We start from the raw sequence: 25,305 nt of genomic DNA on the forward strand, positions 1-25,305 counted from the left end.
TCTGTAACCCTTTACACCACCGTCCACGGGATGGGTATGGGGTGCATAATAAAGAAAGAAATTGAATTCCTCCAACCAGGATGGAAAGAATGTTACCTGTAAATAGGGACAGGATCATAGCTTGTGTAGTTAGTGTTTATTAGTTATGCCATTAAGATAATGAGAGACTGTAGTGAGTATATTGTTTGTACTTGCTACAGAATCCTCGTCACGGCCCTTGTGGATTTGTTCATTCTACATGTACCTGGTCCATCTGACTGTGTGGGGAAATTCTACATGTACCTGGTCCATCTGACTGTGTGGGGAACATTCTACATGTACCTGGTCCATCTGACTGTGTGGGGAACATTCTACATGTACCTGGTCCATCTGACTGTGTGGGGAACATTCTACATGTACCTGGTCCATCTGACTGTGTGGGGAACATTCTACATGTACCTGGTCCATCTGACTGTGTGGGGAACATTCTATATGTAAATGATTCGCCTGTGTGGGAAAATTCTACATGTACCAACTTTCGAGAGGTGTAAGTGAAGCTGAAAATCGCCTTCAGCATTTAAAAAAGTCAGATGACCAATTATCAGAGGGTCGGAAGCTGCACAAGACTGCTGATCACTACTGGTAAACATCCTGCCAGCGCTCACTAGCAGATCAGCACTTAGTTCATCACTAGGATACCAGCGCTCAGCTCTCACTAGCAGATCAGCACTTAGTTCCCACTAGGATACCAGCGCTCAGCTCTCACTAGCAGATCAGCACTTAGTTCCCACTAGGATACCAGCGCTCAGCTCTCACTAGCAGATCAGCACTTAGTTCCCACTAGGATACCAGCGCTCAGCTCTCACTAGCAGATCAGCACTCAGCTCCCACTAGGAAACCAGCACTAACCTCTCACTAGGATACCAGCGCTCAGCTCTCACTAGGAGACCAGTAAGTAATTATCAAAGAAGGCACCAAGCCGGGAAGTTGTACATTCAAAGCTGAATATAGTTGTACATACTAAAGCTGTGCGATGTAGCACAGCTTTATCCCTAAAAGTCTTGTAACGGTTATAAACCATGTGTCTTAAGTTTGCAACCATGTCCTGGTGGCGGACTCTATCACCCGGCTCATAGATCTAATCGGAAAACTTAACAAAAATCTATATTCCGCCTAACCCCCAGACGATATGGAGTGCGCAAGCTGAGCAAAGCACGCTCCAGTAATGTTAAATCAACATTAATTCATGGTTATATAATTAACAATCTATTTCCCTAGATTTGCGACGTAGCAGCAGCAATTGGTGCTGTTGACAGCAATGCTGGACGGCAAGGTTGAGGCCCAAATGGTCAAAATCTCGTGACGTACTGGGGGGTCGGCGCCCCCTGGGTAGAGCACAGGTGTCCTGACGTGCACTCGTCGTCTAGGGTGAACCAGGAGTCATAATTCACTCAATGTTTATTTTATAATGATAGGAATGTTGATGTTTATGTTGTGGCCATCATGTAGGTGCAAGAATGGAAATGTTCGTTGATTATTAGAAACTTGATTTTTTTTTAACTTGAAAGCTAATTGATGTTAAGTTAATTTCATACTTTAATTTGATATTTATTTTTATTCATAAAAAGAAAGTTAAATATGGAGTTATTTTGAATGCATTTTAGGTAGCATGTTGTGTGTGTGTGTGTCTGTACTCTCGATGCGAGGGTGACGTTGACCGCCCGTCGAGGACCCGTCAGTAAGTGTTTATTAAGATTGTTTGCTCAGGTTATATTGTCTTGGGTTGTGTCTAGACCTGCGAGGGACACCCGTTGTCCCCGGAGCTGGTCTGAGGGACGAGACATCGCCTCACAGAGGATAACCAGCCCATAATGACGGAAGACATCAGCCGCCACTTGAAGTAGATCAGTGGGGCGCGCCTGGGTCAAAACAATATACCTAAATTTGATCTATTTTGTGTTTTTTCTTTCAAATATTTCCCAAACATGATGGCAGTAATCAATTTTCCGATTGGCGTCTATGGTGTTAACCAAGTTACATAACGCCAGTAGAGTTGTGAGAAGGCTGTGCTGGAAGATGAGGCTGGAGACGAGCAGTGTCTTAAGGTGTAGCCCTTGGCCGTGACCTTCAGCAACACTTGTCAGGTGTTGTAACACGAGGCCTTAACACACACAGGCTGGAGAGTGTAGACCGTGGCTGTGGCTACACCAGCCCCTCCTGCTTGTGTAGCTTGTGGCTATGGTGCTACACCAGCCAGAGGTTGTAGGTCATAACCTGGAGGTACACCAGCTGTAGGTTGTAGGTCATAACCTGGAGGTACACCAGCTGTAGGTTGTAGGTCATAACCTGGAGGTACACCAGCTGTATGTTGTAGGTCATAACCTGGAGGTACACCAGCTGTAGGTTGTAGGTCATAACCTGGAGGTACACCAGCTGTAGGTTGTAGCCTTGGGCTACACCAGCTGCAGGATTTGGTTCATAGCATTGGGCTACACCAGCTGGAAGATGTAGCTTTGTGTATACCAGCTGGAGACCACCTTCAGGAGGGCTGGGAAATAACGTTATATACCATAACCAATAACAAAAATCTTAGACAGTCTGGTGTCCGGAGTACCGACCACTAGGCTTTAACATTTGAAATGACCCAAGCCCCATGGCACAGTAGATAAATGAAGCACATGAGTACTTGTAATTAATCTAACAATTTTTTAATTCAAATGCTACTAAGAAAAATATAAAAAGTATGTTAGTAGGAGAGAGAAAACACCCTTTGTATTCCCTTTCACACTTGTTAGCATCTTGGGGAAATAATAATACAGTATAAGAAGCTGTCTTGGTCTTTTTGAAGTTTAATTTAAGTCTTCAGTGATGGAATTTATACATCAAATATGATGTTCTTTTAGATTTGTATACAGCAGTTTTGAGCATATCCTTTATATTTTGTTGTACTGCAGGATACCTTCATCCTGAGACCAAAATGTCAGCCATTCCACCACCAGTGGAACAGCAGCAGCAGCCCAATGAAGCCAGCTGCCTGGTCAACTGCCAGATAGAAGGGGCAGTAGCAGCAGTAGAAACACCAAGAGAAGAGAACAGGAGTCCATTGGAAGAGAACAGGAGTCCAATGGAAATTACCACACAAGATCTTAACTTTGATCTACAGATGGTCCTGGATGGGTTCACACAGTGTAAAGGAGAAGATGGACAGCTCTACCTGGATGGATACCTGCGTGCTTATAGTGAAGTGAACAAGTATGATAAAACAGTATTTTTGTCACATTAGAGCCAAGTTAATCTTATATTCTTCATTGTTTTTGTTATAAAATTGCTGTTTAAGAAAGGTATGTTTCAGGAAGAATTTTGGTAATGGACAAAATTAGGAAATAAAACTACCACCATGATATAAACCTGCCCCTAAAAAGATGCCTCCAGGCTTTATGCTGGGTATATACGTAAGTTAATACAGTTTTATGGACATAATTCACTGCACTTGTACTCTGTGTATTCAGCTCAGTGTATGGATTTGAACATAAATTATTTTAATATTATAATTTTATGGGTTTAATACTACACAATATACATGGTGCATGGTGACATCTTTATAGCCCATGTAGTCGAGTCAAATAAGAATGGTAAATGGTTATGACATTATACATAAAAGTAAAGCAGTCAAGGTTTTCACAAGGTTTCCACAAGGTTTTCACAAGGTTTTTTACTCTTAAAAAGAAAGCAAGAAATCCTACCACATGAGCCATAAAAGCATAATAAGGAAGGCTGGCATGTTGGCAGGATATCCTGTTAACACCTTGATCTGTAGGGTATATCACTGGTAGTTGAGCATGTTTGCTTTTTTTGCTGAACAAGTTTTATTTTACTTCCACAGATTCTTGAAGATCCTGGGAACAGTTTTCAACTTTGTGTCTCACGATATTCAGAAAAAGGTAAGATTGTATGAAGAGTCAAAGATAAAGTAGTTTGCATTAGATGCTAAATAATTATTATTATTAATTATTATTTATTGTTTTATTTTGTAAAATACTCTTGGCTGCATGCCACTGGTTGCTTTACAAATTGTTGTACATTATTTATAACCATTCAGTGTACTTAAGGGATGGGGGGGATGGTATTAGAGTGTAACAACTAAAGTTAAGAGGTTTTAAGTGAGGGTCCTCAATGTTTGATGGTATGTATCTGTGCAGCTGTTAAAGAAAACTCAAGTTTTGTAATATTGTTGTCTGGCACCTCCTTGTTAATTACCACTGTATACCAGAATGGTCTATAATTGCTGTATTCATAGACACTACTTAATAAATACTTATTTAAATTATTTTTCTGATGGGAGCCCCTACTGCTCCCTGTAGCTATCGGGCTGATATGCAATATATTATACCGGGGCATCAGTCAATGGAGTTCAGCTTACCGAGACCACGAGCCAGAACCTGGCCCCCCTCAGAGAGGCAAAGGGAGCAATTGCCTATAGAAACTCCCATGTGGTTGGGTGCATTCCATGTCTAGCATCAAACAGGGTTGGTACCTAAAAGGGCAGGCATAACAAAACAACCCCCACTTGGTAAGAAAAAGCGACCAAAAAATCAAACGTGGAGGCAGAACTCCCCTCTACAACTTGAGAAAACAAGCTAACATGCAAACGTCACATCTCGCCACCGGCCATGAACGGTGGTGAACAACCGTGCAGCTCTCCACCCCTGGAGAGCTGCAGGGGTGGAGAGCTTCCCCTTCTTCCCTGGAAGGGGGAAGCCCAGGACCCCCCTGCACCAGCTACCCAAACCATCCAGTTCGGAGGCTGAACATCAAAAAGGCCGGCCCAGCTTTGGTTTTAGGCGCTGCTTGCTCGGTGTCAGAACCCAAGGTGTTTTCTGCGGTTCCGCCTCTTTCAGCAGATCGGTCCGGTCAGGTACCTGGCTGGTTCTGTCTTCTCTTCCGCTCTTTGCGTCTGATCTTTTTGACGCGGGTCTATCACCATTTGTATGGTGATCAGGTGGCTTCATTGATGGTGTCCCACTTGCAGGCTTCTTCTCGGCGACAGTATGAGGTTTCCTGATATTCTTTCTGCCATTTTCTTTCTCTTCGTAGGTTGTCCTCTATTTCTGATCGAGTTGTTTTGTCCTTTCTCTCTTGGCTGTGTTAGGACCGTCATTTAATGCCTAATACTGTCTCCTCGTATTGTGCGCTGCTGGCGGAGCTGCTTCAGCGTGTGGACGTCTCTTCCGCCCCATTCCGTAAGCCTTCTGGTGCTTTGTTTCACCTCTGGCCTATTAATGCACCGCCTGAGCTGTCCTGGTTCTTAGACTGGCTGCTCTTTTATCTCCCTTCTCCTCGGTTCTTGGTGGCATTTTCGGTTCAGGACTGTCTCTCAATAGCTCTTTTTCTGTTGGTATTGGCCTCTGGGGGTCGTGTGGGGATCTTCATGCTCTCCTCCAGCGCAGGGGTTTCTGCTCCTTCGGTCCTGGTGGTAGGTTTGCTTGGTTGCAGCCGTCCACTTCTTTTCTGGCAAAGAACAAGACGGCTGCTTTCCAGAGGGACCCTTGGGTTATTGATGCTTGATTGGTCAGGCTGGGGGTACATCATGTGTTGTGTCCGGTAGCGGCTCTTCGCCGTTAACTGCACGCCTTGGCTTCTATGGCCGGGGATGCACCGTGGGTTGATCCGGTTTCCCACATTCCCTGTTCCAGGGCTCGGGGTCTCCCAGATTGTCCGCAGGGTTATTAATTTTAGCCAGCCTGCGATCGATCCTTGTGCCCATGATATTCGGAAGTTTGCTGCTTTGGCTGCCGTCTTCGGCAATATGTCCTGAGCTGACATTCGGGCGTAGGGATTTTGGAGGTCAAACAGGGTCCTGGGCGCACATTATCTTGTCACTGTTTCTGGTCCTAGTCATCCGTGTGTGGCTTTGGGTGGCAGATTGCAGCCAGTTGTCTTGACTTCGAGTTGAGGAGCAAGTGTCGTCCACCTTCCGGGTAAGTCCCTATTTTCCTTATCTTTGGTGATGTAGCTCCAGGGAGCCGTAGGGGCTTCCCTCAGAAAACCTGCGTTAAATGTAATGAAACACCATTTTCTGGGCGAGCCTCCCTGGCAACCCTCCCTCCTTCCCTCCGGATGGCGGTTTCATTTTCTTTTTGATGCTCAGCCTCCGAACTGTATGGCTTGGGTAGCAGGCACAGGGGTTACTGGGCTCCCACCCCCCTCCAGACAGGCGACACAGCAGTGAGGTGTGACATTTGCTTGTTAGCTTCTTTACTTAAGTTGTAAGGGGAGTTCTGCCTCCCTGTTCAGTTTTCGGTTGCTTTTTCATATAAAGTGGGGTTTGTTTTGTTATGCCTACCTTTCTAGGTGCCAACCCCAGTCAATGGCAGACATGGAATGCTCCCAACCACATGGGGGTTTCTATAGGCCATTGCTCCCTTTGCCTCTCGGAGGGGGGGCCCAGGTTTTGGCTTGTGGTCTTGGTAGGCTGAACTCCATCGACTGATGCCCCGGTCTAATATATCGCAAATCAGCCCAATAGCTCCAGGGAGCCTCTGGGGCTCACCCAGAAAATGGCATTTCATTACATTCAACGCTTTTTTTTTTTTTAATTTCTTAAGGCATATATGCACATTCAAAATGTGTGATTCTTGGATATTGGTAATCTTCTATTGCACTGTTAGAAAGGGATGAGTCGATATTTGCTATTTGGAGACACGATTTAGGGAGTATTTATTAAAATAGTATGGCATAGTTGCTACAAGTGTAAGCAAGTTTGAAAAAGCCCATTCAGTATGTTATATAACATAGAGAGGTCTATGAATGATGATAATCTTACAGAGCATGACTTGAGTTGTCTACGGTGGGTTAAATGCAGTGGCACCCCAAAATATGTATCCTGAGAATTGTGATAAACTATAATTCTAGCAAAATATATTATTAAAATTTTTAATGTTTATTTTTACTACTGTAGCATCTGGTGATAAAGATTTCTATTTAACAGGTAACAATTCTTCAGTGTTATTGCAAAGGTGGAGCAGGAGACTACTACTACTCAATTCAGTCCATGATTGAATACGAAAGAGAAAACAACATCCTGACGAGCAGCGACCAACAGTCTGGGTCGAGAACTTTATTGCGACTCCACAGAGGACTTGGTGAGGAACTACTATGGTGGACTCTACTTGGATTGTTTTCTATATTGAATTTTAAGACAATATTATGAGGAAAATAATATTGTTATTGTTTATTATTTGTAAAGTTAGATTTACAGCAGATTTAATATTTTACTGTTTTGTAATGGCTTACTTTACTGTATCCTGACTACATTGTATCTGCATGCAAGCCGACATTGATCCTGAACTAAATCTTGTGTCATAAATCTACAATAACCAGCATATTGATCATCAATACTGCAGGTACTACACAGCAAACCTTGCAAAAAACAAACTTCAAAATAACACTTGCCTATCAGTATTTAACCTAAATGTCGGATAACTCTGTATACATTTTAATGATACAAATGCACTACTCACAGAACTAGGTACTAAACTACCGTTCATTATATTAACAGGAACATGGCTAAGTAAAGACCATACCCAACTTTACAACTTAACTGGTTATAAAGCCATTCACATTGTAGGGCAAATAAAAAAAAAAGAGGTGGCATAGCTATCTATTACCAAAATATCTTCATTTGCACTAGTGTCATTAGTGAGAGACGACTAATGTGAATATACCTTTGCTCAATTCTCGATTAAATCCCTTAAATCCTCTCTGATTATTGGAGCTATCAATAGATTTCCCAATACTAATACAACTGCATTTTCAGATAACCTAAGGAATCTAATCATAAACAACAAGCTCAACAAAAATCACATCATTCTAGGAGGTGACTTCAATATTGACCTGTCAACAAAATAGCCCTCAAGTCAACTATTTCCTAAAGAGCATGAACTCCTGTATGCTAATCCCCACAATCACCAAGCCCACCCGAAGCACTCAAACATCCTCTACTACCTTGGACCACATATGGACTAACATAACAGCTCCCCTTGCATCTGGTATAATCACTGACAAAACAAGTGACCACTATCCTACCCAGCCTTGGTTTTAGGTGCTGCTTGCTTGGTGTCCGAACCTGAGGGTCTTCCCGCGGCTCCGTCTCTTTCAGCAGATCGGTCCGGTCCGGTACGTGGCTGGTTCAATCTTCTTTGATCTTCGTGTCTGGTCTTTTTGACACGGGGTTATCACCACTTGTATGGTGATCAGGTGGCTTCGTTGATGGTGTCTCACCTGCTGGTTTCATCTTGGCAGCAGTATGAAGTTTCCTGGCGGTCCTTTCGGCACTTTTTATCTCTTCATAGGTTGTCTTCGATTTCGGATCGGGGTGTTTTCCCCTTTCTCTCTTGGTTGTTTCAGGACCGTCATCTTATGCTGAATATATTGTCTCGTATCATTCGGCGCTGGTGGAGCCACAGCTTGCATTCGGGGGCGGATGTCACTTCTGCTCCATTCTGCAAGCTTTCTCAGGCGTTGTTTCAGCTCCGGTCTGCTCATACGCCGCCTGAGCCATCCTGGTCGTTGGATCGAATGCTCTCTTCTCCTCGGTTTGTAGTGACCCCTTTGGTTCAGGACTGTTTTTCTAAGATTTTTCTTGTTGATAACCTCAACAAGGGGGTTGGGTCGGGGAGCTTCATGCTCTCCTCCGGTACAGGGGTTTCTGCTCTTTTGGTCCTGGTGGTCGGTTTGTTTGTTTGCAGCTGTCTCCTTTTTTATCCCGTGAAGAATGAGACTACTGCTTTCCGGAGGGGTCCTTGGGTTGTTGATGCTTAGTTGGTTTGGCCGGGGGTGCATCATGTTTTCTGTCTGGTTGCAGCTTTTCGCTGTTACTTGCGTGCCACGGCCTCCATGGCAGGGGATGCGCTTTGGGTTGACCAGATTTTCCTTCTTCCCTGTTCCGGAGACGCAGGTTTTCCAGGTCGTCCAGAGGATTGTTTGGTCCAGCCAGCCTGCGGTCTATCCCCGTGGCCACGACGTTCAAAAGTTTGCCGCTTTGTCTGCTGTTTTTGGTACTATGTCTTTGGCTGACATTCGGGCATGGGGTTTTTGGAGATCGAACAGGGTCCTGGCCGCATGGTACCTAGTTCATGTTTTTGGCCCCTCTCGGGCATGTGTAGCTTTGGGTAGCAGGGTGCGGCCAGTTGTCTCGACTTCGAGTTGAGGAGTGAGTGGCGGCCGCCTCCCGGGATAAGTTCCTCTTTTTACTTTATCTTTGGTTAGGTAGCTCCAGGGAGCCGGAGGGGTTCTGCACAGAAAAGCAGTGTTAAATGTAATGAAACACCATTTTCTGGGTGAGACCCAGCAGCTCCCCGGCATCCCTCCCTCCCTCTGGTCAGCAGTTTTTTGTGTTTTTGATATTCAGCCTCGGAACTGGGATTGGGCAGCCGGTGCAAGGGGTCTGGGGCTCACTCTTTGTCCTCCCAGGGAGAGGGGGAGCTGCGCAGACAGCGGCATGGCGGCTGTTGTGACGTCATGCTTGTTTGCTTGTTTTCTGTTTGGGGAGTTCTGCCTGCTCGTTCAGCTTTCAGTTTGCAATTTTTAACCAGCTGTAGTTTGTTTTGGAATTCCTGCCTTTCTGGGTGATTGACCTGGGAAATGGCAGACATAGACTGCTTCCAACTACATGGGGGGTGTCTATAGGCCATTGCTCCTCGTGCCTCTCTGAGGGGGCCAGGTTCTGGCTAGTGGTACCTGGTAAGCTAGAACTCCATTGATTGACTGTTGCCACAGTCTGATATATACACATCAGCCTGGTATAGCTCCGGGGAGCCTCTGGGTCTCACCCAGAAAATGGAGTTTCATTACATTCAACTTATTGAGGGACATGTATGTTCTTGATTAAAATGCTATCAATAAATACTTTTCATTTCAGAGTTCATTGCTGGGTTTTTTTCTGAAATTCACAAAGCCTCAGATGAGAGTGGATTGGGTAGCACAGCCTCCGAGTTGTACGGGCGCACGCTGGCCAAATACCATAACTGGGTTCTGGCCAAAACGGCAAGTGCTCTTCTCTTTATGATGCCAAATAAGCAAACCATAATTGAACGGGTAAGTTTTTATCCCAGTGTATCTTCTTCTTAACATAACTGCAGGTCTTAATGCTTAAACTTTAAACACAAAAATTAAACTTTCGGCTGGTCTGTTAGCCAAACTTTGAATCTCTTCATATTAAGAAATGACACTTATTCAGAACTATTATAAATACTACCCAAGTTAAAGATGTGAAATGGCTTCCCTTTGGTTAATTCTGGTATTTTGGTATACTATTGTTGGAGAAAGGAAACCTAACAGGCTTATCAAAGGCAACCCCCGCCCACTTCCAAAAGTGAGGCTGACTGCCTGATCACCCACCCAGTAACTGGCAAAACCCAGCATTGCTTAGTCTGACTGACTGGGTGATGTGTACATCATCCACTGCGTCATAACCTTTATCATGGAGAATTGTTCCATTAGAGTTGCATTATTAAGGCCGAGACACCAGTGAGTGTAATGTGACATTCATTGGTGGTGAGAAAGGAGAAGTGACCTGATGCCTCTCCATCGCAAATAATAAGTTCATAGGTACAGTATTTTACATTAATATTTATGCCTTAGTTTATTAGATTTTGAAATCATCAGTAGTAATGGCTAGTTAGGTTCAAGATGGGCAAATAAATAAGTAGAAAATGGAATAACACAGACACATTAACAGATTGTGACGTGAAACAGTATTGCAGCTATACTGGGCAGGTGTAATGTGGCTCTCACTTCTCATCAAAGAAAAAGTGCTGTTTTGGCCCTTGGCAGTGTGAAAATTGCACAGGATAGAAAGAATAATCAAATAAAAATTAACAAAGTTTACTATAATCTTAAACATTAATAAAAGTGAAAAAATGATACCTGAAAATACTTGATCATATGACAAAACACAAGAATGAAAAAATACAAATTGAAGGTGAACTGTCGATACTGTATGTATAATCAACACCAACAATTGCACACGACAAAGCCGGAAGCAAACGACGAGTGAAGGCTGAGTGTTGATCCCAGAGCACCAGAAGAGACTGACAGGTGTGTGGGGTCAGGAGTTTATATACCCCCTGCTGGTGACGTCACAGCCTTTGTCACCGAGGTCTGGAATGGGAGGCCGGCAGCGTAACTGCTAGTTAGCTACAGGTGACGAGCTTGATGTCGGATGCCGGCAGGTGCACCTGGCTGGGGGTTCAGAGCTGGGTGGAGGGTGACTGATAGAGTATCCCAGACATGTCTGGAATGTCTGGTTTTTGCTGTCGTATAGGTGAAATGCAGAGTGATATAATTACATGACAAGATAAAATATATTATAATAATAAATACTTATTTCTACACACAGTAGACTGATCAATTGCAGTCACACAAATTCTACAACTGCATCTGACTCAGGTTATTTACATATTCTGTCTATTTTTTATTGACATTTTGCAGATTATCCCAATTGCAACTATTTTAATATAGATTATTTTTGTTTTCCTTTACAAAATATCTCATTGTATATTACAGTACTTGAAACCTAAAATACTTGTGTAGTATCATTCCTCCACCCAACATGAGCTCATACTACCCACACCTTCATCCACATTCAAACTCCAACCAAACACACTACACCCAAATTCATATCCCATACACGAGTAACCACCACCAGCCATATGCCAACCCGTCATCATGTGCCTGCACCACCTGCACCCTTACATCCTCTCACATTCCTGCTAGCACCAACCCTGCCCACCCACCAAATGCCCATACCATCCATACCCACACATTCATCTAAATCCCCTCTCCCCATCTGTACCAACATTCAAACCAAGATCACCACTCCTAATCAAACTTCAATATACAAGCATCCATATATCTATGGTGACATAAACAAAAAAGATTGAACTGAAAAATAGTATATGTTAAGGGAGCCAAGTGGTGATGAAAACAGTTGAGAGACTAGCACATGGCATTAGTATGAATGTTTCCAAAGGTAATGCCTTCAATGGGGCAGGTACAATGCTAGTGATGCCATGTGGAACCAAAGACAACCAGTTTACTACTTGCAATAACATACTGTATCTTGAGCTTGGAGATGCAGTATCTTAAGCCAAGATGCAATAGGTACGCTAATAGAGAGCACAATCAACCTCAAAGACCCAAGACTTCAACAATGTCCTGCTAAACATAAAGGGGCATAAGTGGTCAACCTCTCATAATGTTCAGAAGAGAACGTGATAAACACCTCCAAAAGGGTACTTGAAACACCAGACTATGAGTCATACATTGGGCTGCGAGCATCTGCATCCAACAGTCTGGTGGACCAGACCACCAACAAGGAGGCCTGGTTAGAGACCGGGCTGCGGCAAAATTGATCCTTGACCGCAAGGTATGAGCACTAGTTTAAAATGGGAGAGGACCAAAACAAACCCCCAATAATCTCTCTCTTTTTTTATTTGTTTATCGTATCATGGATACCTAGTGATTGTATTTTTAGAGATTTCTGCGACTATTCTTACCTAAAAATTTGTGCTATTTGAACTTTCCCCTTGTTTTATCAACAGGTCGTACTCGGAAGTAAGCCGGTAAGTGGTTTGGGTAGTTTGCAGGTTAATGAAAGGCATGTCTCTCATGCCATAGAATTTTGTTTTTTAACATTTTAGTGTTGTAGCTTTCTCATATGATTTCACAGTCTGAGTAAGATGCCAGACTTTCAGAGTTTGCCAAAACATGTTATTGTTGCTTTATTACTGTTTAGTGTCATTGGAACATTTTTGAGTTCTGATGACACTAAAATGCATCATCCGTACTTTGACATTAAATGTTCTGATGACACTAAAACGTGTCGTTCAATTGCTATGCATAATCATTCGTATTTGCAGCGCTGTCGTGCATAAATCTATTATAAATACAATTTGACATCAAATTTATAGTTTAACCCATCAAATAACCTAGAAAACAAAATTATTGTAAACATTTTCACATCATTAACCACTGCACTGTGCACCTGGTTTCGGCAAAAACTTCATAGTGCAATTTTGAGCTTAGATGGTTTGTTTGCTCAGCTTGGAGATAGAGACCACAGTGAATGGTGGAGTGATGAATGTGGGATTGCAATGTGAAGTGCACTAATACTGTGTCTGGTTATCATCAGTTTGCTGCTGATTTAGTAAATAAGCTTTACTCACTCACTCACCCACTCTGTCTTTCTTTCTCTTTCTTGCTTTCTTTCTTTTTACAAATATTTCCTGGCAGATATTTGATAGGCAGATGCAGCTGCATCTCAATGAGTACAGGTACATTATATGATATAACAAGGCATAAGTTTCACGAGTAAGGAAAGATAGTTAAAAAAATTAATTTCCTGTAATTTATAGACTTTCCATGCAGGAGCCTATAGGATAGTAGTACAGTAACAAGTGGGTAGAGGACTCCATAATTTGATGTGCCTGGACTGGTATTTGTGTGTGAATGATTTCACTCCGCTGAAGTTATATTGTATATTCGTTTTATTTATGCTGTATATAAAACCATAAAATGTAGGGTGATCTAAAAGCAAAGCATTATCAGTAGAATATAACCAGATGTGAATGACATGTTAAGCAAGAGGAATTAGAGTGGCCTGAGAAGTAAAGCCCTCTGGAAGGGGATATCACGAAGGATACTATGTGATATAGTTCATTATTTTATGCCGTTGCTGTTTTCAGTTTAGAGTATAATGTCAACCATATCTGTTCATATACAGTAAGCCCAGAATTTGTGTGGGAGTCACTCTTGAAAATTGCACAAATAATATTGAAAGATAAAGTATATGAGAAAATTAGTGATGCATTCCTAAGATCTTGTAAAGACTAGTTATTTTCTTATCTCAATACAGTATTGCAAAATACTAAATTATACTCACCACTTCCCCATTGCAAATGCGTTAACTAGATTGGTCTCTATTATGTACCCTTTGGAGGCAGCTAATTTGGTAGTGGAGATGGGGATGAGGGAGGGGGGGGGAAGATGTCACTGGAGTATTTCACTATTATCCCAGCAGGCTTCACTTCATTGGTAGGTGCCTTGTAGCACCTAACAAAGTCTTCCACATCAAACTGGCTGCTGGGAAAGAAACAAGATGAAAGGGGCTTCACATGGAATTAATGCACTCATACGTGTTATATCTACTTGCATTAAGAGCCATTCTCTTTTAGGATAATTGAGTGTCTGCCCTGGAAACACAAAACGAAACTGTCTCTATTTTCCGCTTGTTACAACTTGTAATAAAGTTGTTACATCTTGGCTTAACGTGTTTATGACGTATTTAAACGTTGTTACAACTTGCTCTATTTGTTGTTATAACTGGTTAGGAGGTGTTAAAACTTGTTCGAACGTTGTACCAACGTCGTAGTTTCGGTGTGTGTTTGGCGGGTGGGGCTGTGAGCATTGGGAAAGGAGATGTCAGTACCCTCGCGGGGCAACTTTTGTATAAAACTCCTTTCCAGTTAAAAATAGGAAGTTTCTCTAGAGGACAAAGTGCCTCATTCTGTTTTGGTTTGCACTTTGCCTACCTTGTTTTCCTGGTAGGCAGGAACCCACAATCCTGGGGTCTGACGTATTAAACACCAGAGAATGTGCATGTATATACTCCCCAAAAAGCAACTACAAAACTGCAGAGAACATATTATGCAAAGGACTTTACTGCGCACTGTGAAGTGAACAGAGTGAATCCCCAAGAATGTCATTTTCTTTGTAGGGGAATCTTTAGCTTTTGTAATTACACTTAGGTAATTACAAAAGCTAAAGATTCCCCTACAAAGAAAATGACATTCTCGGGGAATTTCAAATTAACCGAATTGATTTCTGGAGAACTGGTACAAGTGATATTTAGGGATTGCTTTCTCCTTTTGCTGTTTTGGAGGTACAGCTGCCATCAAGTGGCAGTTGTGAAGTATTGACCGGTTAGTTAACTGGTAGTTAGCAGAGAACTAATATGCAGTTCTTGTAGTTATTTCCATGTATTTCTCAGAGGGAATGCTGATTGTTATCATTCTGCTCCTTAGTGTCATACTGAATTGTTTCTTTAATAGTAGTTTCAGCTTCATTGCCTTTTGTTGCCCCTTCCAAGCTAGATGACATAAGACCAGTTGGAATGTTCTTTGTCATCATTGCACCCTGGTTGGTGAGAGTTATATAAGTGGTGGTGTGTTGTGAACGGCACCTGGATCACAGCCAGACTGAAGGATTTTTGTAATATTGTATTGTATTGGACTCGATTTGTATTAATTAATTAGTACAGTATTTGTGGAAGTGAAAACTACAATTTGTCAGTGACCGGGTTTGAGGTAGGGTAGCAGATTCTCATTACAATCTTTGTACTGTATTTCTTCAGTTATTTATGCATTTCTTTTCATATATAATTTTACAAATACAAACCTACACAAATTTAGTGGAAACCACATATGGGTGTACAGTATATGTATAGGCAAGGCATTTTCATGGACATGTAGACATTTCTTGTTTATTTTTATTTATTTATTTATTTTTTTTGTGTGTGGATAACATGTCATTTTCTTTCAAAGATTACTGGCGGCAACACAACAATTCGTGCACATAATGAAGCCCTCATGCCCAAAGTGATTGAAGCCATGAATTCTGTATACAACTTGACCCAAAAACTTTACGAAGACTATGGACTGCTGGACTTACCTTGAAGTGCTACAAATACAAGAATATAGTTTTGGTTAAGTGTGGATTAGATTTGGTACTGACCTCTGCATTACTGAACTACAGTAGCTAAAATTGGAATGTAAAGTTGCAGACAATTAGATAAATTCATGTTTATGATCTGTTTAATGTAATTGCATAAATTATAGAATATTGTACTAATTTCTCTTGGCAGAGTATAATACGTGCATTCCATGTGAACTAAACGCTTTACTGTACTGTATTTTAAAGTTGAGATGTCATTATCTGTTATGTATGCTGTGTGTAAAGGTAAGGTGTTCATGTTTTAATGAAATAATGTGATAGTGACTATAAGTGAATACAGCTTTACATATCAAATTATTCCAATGGCCAAGTAGGTATAGAACCACACAACCAAAATCCTGATTGTTATACAAGTATAGCATTATTTTCTCGAGATAGTTTTATATATTTAGTACTCACGCGTACTTTAGTTTCCCGTCCTGTTGGTTACATGATGTAGGTGTAGGCCGAGGGGACTGACTGGCCAGCATGTAGGTAGTGTGTCTTTGTCTCTCGTGCTCATAATTGATGCTGGGTGCTCTAGGAAAGCTCCGACCTTGAGGATGCAAATGGCCACATTCCTTTCAGCAGGATGTCACAGGTGCAATTAAATTTGCAAGGTCACTTCCATCCTGCCTTAGCTCATGGAGGTTGCAATCATTGAAACAGATAATCAAAATTTCTATATGTTTTCTTACCCAAGTTTATTTTTATATATAAAATGTCAGAATATGCATATATCAAGAGTGATTGTAAGCAGTGTATAGCATTTGAGATATTACACAGTACAGTACCATATTTTATTGGTACAGTATTTCATAGTAAAAACATTAATAGTGCCTGCATTAATTAAATAAGATGTGATGTGCTTTTTGAAGTACTTACTAGTAACATAAATATTGGTGGAACTACCTTTGGGTGTGAACTGATAGGGATCACCTATGCTCTTAATACTAAGTTTAACTAATGTATTCTTAGTTTGCTGGAGATTCATACATTTTGTTGATTAAAATTACACACATGTATACATAAATGTACTGTATATACATGAATACATAAATGTACTGTATATACATGAATACATATACACACAATACACACACAAAATGTTGGCATGTGTTAACAAAAATTCAGGCTGCTTAGCAGCATTGGCAGGGTGGATAAAAACATGCTGAAAAGGGATGGGATCAGGGCAGTTGGGCACAAATTTACCTGAAGGCCACTAACACACCAGTGGACTCGACGAGGACAGGCAGCCAGCGGATTGTCAAAGGTCTCCCCATTTATGCTGATGATTTTTTCAAGCTGTATTTTAAAGTTCAACAGAGGTTTGGCACTGGCAACTTCAGGTGGTAGGCAGTTCCATGGGTTTATAAAACTGTGGGTGTAAAAGCTTCTCCTGTTTTCAGTCCTATATTGTGGCTTGTTGAGAATGAAACTGTTGGTCCTTGTTTGTATTACCCATGTATCTGGGGCCACATTCGCAAAGCAGTTATGCACCTGTACATCTTTTCTCAATCTTTGGCGGCTTTGTTTCATATTATTAAACAGTTAATGAGCTCCGAAACACCAGGAGGCTGTTTATAATAATAACAACATGAATGGGAAGTTTTTATGCTTGTAAACTGTTTAATAAATGTAACCAAAGCCGTCAAAGATTGAGGAAAGATGTACACGTTCGTAAGTGCTTGCGTAATTGCTTTTATGAATCTGGCCCCTGATCTTTTTAAGAAGTTGTTTAGATCGACATCCTTCAAATTGTTCAGTATTTTAAAAGTTTCTATGAGATCAGCCCTGTCATGTCTGGTTTGCAGTGTTGTTAGCCGTGGCCCTCAACTATTCCAGGTATGAGAGTCGTCTTCGTTCTAGAACGATTTTTGTTGCCTAGTGTTGAACTTTCTCCAAAGAAGCTATATCTTTCTGAAGATGAGGTCTTCATCCTTAGATCCCATAATCCAAATGGGGTGCACCCGAAATTTATACAGTTGAATAACTACTACTTTTTCCTTAAAGTCAAAGATACACTTGATTATTCTTAGGGTTTGGGCATCTTTTTTGCTGCTGCCACTTCCCACATGTGCAACTTTTCAGTGAATGATGAAATGCATTACAAGAGGAAGTAGCCAAGGCTTATACCATACCTGACGCAAATGTAAATTTTATTTAACAAGGAATTGGAAGTGTATTATATAGATTGGAACTATAACACACAGACATCACAATAGTGTGATGCATCAAATGAACAGACGAGGGTCACGGCCTTTGTGAATTTGTTCATTGGAACTATAGCTTAATTCCTTCAAGAACTGGTGAATGTGAGAAGTTGGATAAAGACAGTTTTGTTACTCTGGCCACAGGCGGAACCAGAAGACATGAAATCAAATTAGCAAAAAAAAAAAATAAAGCTGCAGGAGGAATTTAAAAAAAAAAATTCTCACACTTAAAGCTGCTATAGTGTGATAATGGTTTAGTGCTTTCTCCTGATAATTACAACCCTCACATCTAGAGCTGTAAACAGTTTGAAAGTGCAGCAACATAAGGGGGTTCATAGGAAAAAAAAAGCACAAAAAAAAAAAAGTTTGTAATAGAGTAAATATACAAAAGTAGATGGGATACCAAGCTTGAGCTGTTCTATAAAACCACAAATGGGTAATCATACATACACATGCACGGAATATACAGCGAATAGTGCACTGTATTTCTTAATTTACATATGTTGAGTTTACTTTAATCCTTAATTCTGACAGGTATTAAAGTATACTTTTAAGGAAAGAAATTGGGTCCATTTTAACCTAAGTGTTTGTGACAGTTGATATAGCGCACCTTAAGAGGGCTGGTGCTTGTGGACTGAAACTTCCTCACACTCAATTTTGTTGTGAATATCATCTTCATGGTAAATGCTTGAACTTTTCCTAATGGATCAACATCATACTATAAACAGAAAAAAGTTAAAAATAAAATAGATTTTTTTTATTTCAAATTAGATATAAAAATATTAAAATGTCACCTATATTTATTTAATTCATTATGGTCTCAGAATGGCATATAACATTCATGTTCCTTATTGAAAAGTATTCTTTGAGAGAGTAGTTTATTGTAAAACATTTTTCAATGTGGTCATCCAAATATGTGCAAAATTTAGATGCCAAAAAATTTATACTGTAAATCTAAACGTTATGGCTTTATGACTAAACAACACTAAGGACACCGTAGAACTAAAAACTTTGCACATATGTAAAAAGGGTGAGAATCGGTCAGAAACTGAATTTTTGATGCCGTCTCTTTAAGTTTTTTTTAGAAGAGAGATAATTGAAGTTGAAGTTATTGACAATGGATATGGTAGTTCTAATTAATGAATTTTTCTTGTATGTTTCAATAAACATTGCTTGGCATTCGTACTAGAATATGTGAAAGTTGTAGGTCAATGTGTGTTGATATGAAATCAAGAAAAAATACCCCACCCCCAAAAACTAAATATACGGATAAGTAAGGGATAACAAACATATATATTGCAACAACTTTATATAAAAGTGATAAGGCCCTCATCTGGTCCTTATTCATGGTCCTCATCTGGTCCTTATTCAACCTAAAGAGAATAGAGTTTGAAATCTGTAAATAAATCGGCTCCCAAAAATGTCACAACTTCTGCCAGCTGTGGCTGATTAACATGTTGACCAATTTTGTTCCAACTTCACATGCTTAGTGCCGGATATGCATTCTACAAGATGTAGAAGTTACAACAAAATCTGCATAGAAACCAAGAACAGAAAAACAAAAAAAGTGGTTGCCAGCTTTTCGTACAAAGGGACATAAGAAATATTGCCATTGTGCAATGTATTTATATGATATATACTGTAATAAAATACAGCATAACAACATACTAACTCATTATTATGTGAGAAATCTGGCCCTCCAGGTGTCACTGGCTGCATATCCACTTTATGGACCCTCCTTACTGCTACTACTATTCTTTGTGCGTCAGACAGGTGCTTGCTTCTCTTTATCCCTGATTGCCAGTAAATAGGAGGTGTTATCGTTATTATCAGTACCGATTGCCGCCTGTCTCTCGCACATTTATTTTTAAACAATTTGTTTCTTAACATATTGGGATGAAAATTTTACGACGCTGATGCCAAATAATGGAAGATTTGTTTAAAAATTTTCACTATTTCATATTTGGAAAAAAAACTCCTCAGTCACCAGGCTCCTTAAACCCAATATACACACACACTCAGGTGCTGTAATAACAATTAGGTAATCACATATACAAATATAGTGACATACAAATGCCTCGGTAAAGGAGGTAGGGGCCAGGCTGCAGACATGAATCGTAAGTAATTACTGTATTATAAATTCCATGGGGGGTTAGGGAGGCATTACACAGGTTATTAATGGCTAAGAAGCTTGAGCTGGAGTTTATTCCTCTAAAAAAACAACTAGGTGGATACTGAGATAGAGATGCTCTACACACACATACATACATACAAGAGGAACTGTCAAAATGTAGTTGCAGGATGAGAGCTACACTTGTGTTCCTTCTTTATTATGATCTGTGGCTTCATAAAAAGATTGCAGGTAAGACAATACACTAAGAGGATGTAGCTGTTAACCTGTAACTATCGTGGGTAGTTAACTCGTGCATGCCGCCCGACAATCCCACTGCCCATTCAAATTTTGTTGATAGAATATTGCTTGTTTCTCATATTTGTTAAGGAATTTCCAATTACAGTGTTGCTAATACTGTAATTTAATGATGTAAATTTGTATTGCATAGTTGTTAATTTCAGCACAAATTAATAAAGAAAAACATGTGTAACAAACTCTGGCAGGTAGTATCTTATTACAGTATTGTAGGGCAGCTTAGTGCAGCAGCAGCATTTGGCCAGTATTTTATTGAGAAGTTCATATACTGTAGCTTACTTCAATACATCAAGTTCAGCATCTGAAGTGCTTGTAGAAAAAATGTTCATATTGAATTAAGTGTTAAGAAAAACGGCTGCCATGTAAATTGTAGTTGTTGACCCATATGGGGTAGGAATACTGGAGGGCTTACCTGAGTTGGATCTTCTGTTGTGTGGTTGCTACTGAGTACTCATTTGGTTGTGCTTGCGGGGATAAAGCTTCGTGCTTTGGTCCTGCCTCTCAACCGTCAATAAACTGGTGTACAGGTTCCTGAGCCTGTTGGGCTCCTTGCAGTTACCTTGCGATTACCTTGTGATGGCTTCAGGGCTCAATGTCCCTACGCCTCAGTCCTTGACCACGCCTCCTGCTCAGGCTCTTGTTATATCTACATTTGAAAATGTATATGGAGTATGCCTCCTCCACATCACTGCCTAGTGCATTTCATTGGTTAACTACCTTGACACTGCAAAAATGTGTTCTAATGTGTGGCTCATTTGGGTACTACGTTTCCACCTGTGTCCCCTTGTTAGTGTTCCACTCATGCTAAATAGTTTGTCTTCATCCAACCTGTTAATTCCTCTGAGAACTTTGTAGGTGGTGGTCATGTCTCCCCTAACTTTTCTGTCTTCCAGGTACATGAGGTTCAATTCCCATAACCTTTCCTTGTAGCTCATACCTCTCGGCTCTGGGACTAGTCGGGTGGCATACCTCTGAATCTTCTCTAACTTTGTCTTGTGTTTAACTAGGTGTGGACTCCAGGCTGGAGCTGCATACTCCAGGATTGGTCTGACATATACAAGGTTCTGAATAATTCCTTACACAATTCCTAGCATGCACAGCTGATGATGTCCTTTTGATGTGGACTTCTGGGGGCCAAGTTCAGTGTGATATCAACCCCCAGGTCTTTCTCTCTACCATGTGCTTGGGCTCCTACTCTCTTCACCTAATTTAATTACTTTACACTTGGGGTTAAATTTTAGTAGTCGCTTTCTGGACCATTCCTCCAATTTGTCCAGGTCGTCTTGTAGTCCCTTTCTATCCTCTGTCTTCATCCTTCTCATAATTCAATTTCATCATCAGCAAACATTGAGAGGAAATGAATTTATGCCCCCCGGAAAATTGTTTACATGTATCAGAAACAGGATGGCTCCAAGTACTGTGTAACTTAGCATGTCTTGTGTCTTGCAAGAATTTCTTTTTCTACCAAAAGATTACTATAAGAAATGCCATGCAGTGAGCCATATAGCGTATAATGAGAATTAGGACAATAAGAGATAATGTATATATTGTTAAGAAGGGTGATTATTAATGATCTTTCTTCATAGAATTGTCATGCTTCATATGTATTGATAAGTAGGATAAGTATTAACTAAAATAATTTCTCATAATAAACTATTTGTTAAGGAAGAACTTGCTGCTGGATTTCTTCAGCAGAAAGCAGGCTTGAAGGCCTGCTCAGGCCTTTCCTACCGGGTTAGTTTTGGTCAGGTGCAGAAAGAAGAGGAGCTACCCACTGCCCAGATCTGGATTGGTCATACTCACCACTACCCAACAAAATATGTTGCCTCTGCTTTAAATTTCATGGTCAGACATTTTTGAAAGTGAAGTACAGTACTGTATACTCATTTTCATTATGAGATTCAAACTTGTACCAAGATATGATAAATATGTTACTGTATCCAACAATATTATAACTAAAGAAAATACAACTACATTATGGCCCTTATATAATGTGTTGGAAAAAAGAGAGATTGCTGCAGTGGACTACATTGAAAAATTAAGTTTGTTGCAACTATAGCAGGGATGAATGGAACTACAAGTCTTCCACAAACAAACATCATTGATAACACTGTACACTGTCAAGCCTAGGGACAGCTTGTGTAACGTGAGCAACGGTCACAATGTTGCACATAAAGGGGTAAATCATCAAGTCTGCAGATGGCTGTGTGCATTTAGCATTCTTTTAAGGAATTAAGTAGGGTAAGTTTCAACCAAGTATTTTTTGTTGTCTTTTTACTGTGCTTTAATAAGTGAACATTGAAATATAACATTATTAATATATTCAACAACAATAAGCATATAGATTATTTTTTATTTTTTTTTATTTTTAATGTGGTTGAAGAAAGATTACAAGATAATTTGTCAAATCAAGTGTAACTAGAAATGATGGAGTAATTGTTATGACAAGACAGAGGTTCACTAATTTGTCCTTTCTGCATTTTTAACATACGGTACTCTTTTATCGTGGCAGACCGAGAACATTGGACTAAAATTCTATGACAATGTTGAAAAAAGCATGTGTTCATTTTCACATTAACATAACAACCAGATCCATCCCTTAAAAATAACAGCATAGTATCTCTTCATTTTGTAATTATTCACTTAACCCATTCAGTTAATTTTTTCCTTGTAATTTTTTCTTCTCTGCAATATTTATTATTATTATTATTAATATTATTATTATTAATATTATTATTATTATTATTATTATTATTATTATTATTATTAATACCCCCTTAACTACTCCATGAAGGTGAGGAGGCATCAGTCCAGAGGAGATAAGAAAAGAGTCTAGGAAAAGAAGGGTAGAGAGGTCAAAGAGATGACACCCACCAATTTACCACAACTAACACTACACACCTTTACAGATAACCAACCACCTCTCAGCTATATAAGTAAAATTTATGTTGAATCATTGAACAACCTAATTTTTCACAATGTGATTTTTCATAATAGGGATAAAATAATGTAAATTGTTTATCTTAAATAAAAAATTGCTAAATTTTTAATTCATAAACTAAGTGCTACTGGTAAGTATTTGAGTGAAGTTTGTTGTCCAATGCATGACTATCTTTAGGTAACTGTACAGAGGTGGGAGATTGGTATTGCAAATGGTTTGACTCACAGAAACTTTTTCATTCTTTATCTTTTTTCTTTATGGTTCAAAGAAACATCCAATCCTTTTCATACACTGTTTAGTGACAGAGTTCCAGCTCTTGGCTTCCTGACGAATCTTGTGTACCGACCTACGTACTGAATTGCAAGTTGTAAAGTTTTTAGTATGCAACTAAACTATAGTACAGTACTGTATACGTAAAATTAAATCATGAATACATTGCGCATGTAGTCTTCCATTTGGCACCTGTAAATAGGCAGCGAACATTTTGATTTGGTAATAACTTCCTTCAGTTCCTTAGTAATACAATTTGGTTACTCAGTATCCTTACTGTAACATTAGGCTGCATACTAATTGCCATACACAAACTGATGAGTAACAAATATTTATGGTTAAATATCACTTTGCACAATGTAATTTATGAAGAACTTTGAAAACATCAAGTGACATATTGACATGAAACCCAAAAAATGTAATGTACTGTACCTAGAAAACTAAAATGTGTGTATGTGTACTACTGTTTTGTATACCCTTGAAAATATGGCATGTAGGTTGACTTGGTTTTATTTTATATAGATCTATATTTTTACGGCATATGTATATAACATTCTGAAAAACAGTGGAGCCCTGATGATTATGAAGGTGGTGTCGAGTGCTATTACTGTACTGTATAATAAATATACTGTAAATGACAATGTTGTATGTTCATTGCCCAGGCATTCCTAAATTATATATGTTTTTTTTTACAACCGTGTAGGACATGAGTGAATTAATAATATTTCTATTCACCTCTTTTAAGGTGAATAGAAATGGAAATACTGTATCCATACAGTAGTGATCACTCCACGTGAGGCTGAACTACCGGTTTTGGATAAGGGAGCTGGTAGTTCAGATAAATAGGGTTGGGGCTACCTTACTCACAAGGCCCATGCAAAGCTGGTAATAGGCCCAGGCCAGATGGGAAATGAGGGGCCCATTTCAAACTGTTCAATAAGATATTTTTTAATCAGTGCTAAAACATATGGCTGACCCGTGGTGTGTGTAATTACCCAAGTGTAGTTACAGGATGAGAGCTACATTCATGGTGTCCCATCTCCCCAGCACTCTTTGTCATATAACGCTTTGAAATTACTGACGGTTTTGGCCTCCACCACCTCACCTAACTTGTTACCGTCTACCAATGTTTCCGAAAGTGAATTTTCTTATATTTCTTCGGCAGCTTTGTTTAGTTAGTTTATATCTGTGACCTCTTGTTCTTGAAGTGCCAGTTCTCAGGAATTTTTCCCTATCAATTTTATCGATTTCCATTACTATTTTGTACGTAGTGATCATATCACCTCTCTTCTATCTTTTACTTTCGGCACATTTAAAGCCTCTAACCTCTCCTCATAACTCTTGTCCTTCAGTACTGGAATCCATTTAGTTGCATCCATTTAGGCGGTTCTAAGGGTGAAAAGCATGATCCTGTTTTCCGTCCTTCAGTGTGGATCAATATCCACCAAATTGTTCAGTGTTTTAAGTTTCAGTGAGATCAGCCCCTTCATGTCGGTCTGGTTTGTAGTGTTGTTAACCCAGTATTCACCTAGTTGTGCTTGCGGGGGTTGAGCTCTGCTCTTTCGGGCCCCCTCTCAACTGTTAATCAATCAACTGTTACTAACTAACTACTAGTAACTGTGGCCCTCAACCCTCCCTCGTATGAGAGTCAAAAGGCATTGATAATATTCGTCTCTTTCAAAGGTTTTATGTGGTGTCAGATT

At 40.0% G+C, this 25,305-nt stretch overlaps 1 protein-coding gene across 10 annotated transcripts; it reads left to right on the forward strand.

Annotated features, from left to right (window-relative positions):
• The first annotated feature begins 1,283 nt into the window (after window positions 1-1,283).
• Window positions 1,284-24,243, forward strand: LOC123758296 (ceramide-1-phosphate transfer protein). Of its 10 annotated transcripts, XR_011228076.1 has the most exons (8): window positions 1,587-1,717; window positions 2,934-3,231; window positions 3,863-3,920; window positions 6,968-7,121; window positions 9,899-10,074; window positions 12,582-12,602; window positions 15,582-22,632; window positions 23,186-24,243. XR_011228076.1 is itself a non-coding variant. In XM_069322596.1 (7 exons), exons 2-7 carry the CDS (start codon window positions 2,957-2,959, stop codon window positions 15,711-15,713), a joined length of 816 nt encoding a protein of 271 aa, XP_069178697.1. In that variant the 5' UTR covers window positions 1,284-1,407; window positions 2,934-2,956; the 3' UTR covers window positions 15,714-24,243. The 10 variants fall into 10 exon arrangements, 9 of the variants coding, with proteins under 9 accessions (XP_069178697.1, XP_069178700.1, XP_069178701.1 ...); XM_069322596.1 differs by lacking the exon at window positions 1,587-1,717 and adding an exon at window positions 1,284-1,407 and having other exon boundaries at window positions 15,582-24,243; XM_069322599.1 differs by lacking the exon at window positions 1,587-1,717 and adding an exon at window positions 1,302-1,379 and having other exon boundaries at window positions 15,582-24,243.
• Window positions 24,244-25,305: the final 1,062 nt, after the last annotated feature.

Source organism: Procambarus clarkii, chromosome 11 (assembly GCF_040958095.1).
Source record: "Procambarus clarkii isolate CNS0578487 chromosome 11, FALCON_Pclarkii_2.0, whole genome shotgun sequence".
In the NCBI taxonomy this organism is placed as follows: domain Eukaryota; kingdom Metazoa; phylum Arthropoda; class Malacostraca; order Decapoda; family Cambaridae; genus Procambarus; species Procambarus clarkii.

What these genes read in the sequence shown, in the direction of transcription:
- LOC123758296 (XM_069322596.1), top strand. Translation starts at nt 2,957, where the DNA reads ATGTCAGCCATTCCACCACCAGTGGAACAGCAGCAGCAGCCCAATGAA. An exon ending in GCTTATAGTGAAGTGAACAA is followed by an intron (nt 3,232 to 3,862) that starts GTATGATAAAAC and finishes TTACTTCCACAG; the next exon opens with ATTCTTGAAGATCCTGGGAA. An exon ending in AGCAAACCATAATTGAACGG is followed by an intron (nt 10,075 to 12,581) that starts GTAAGTTTTTAT and finishes TTTTATCAACAG; the next exon opens with GTCGTACTCGGAAGTAAGCC.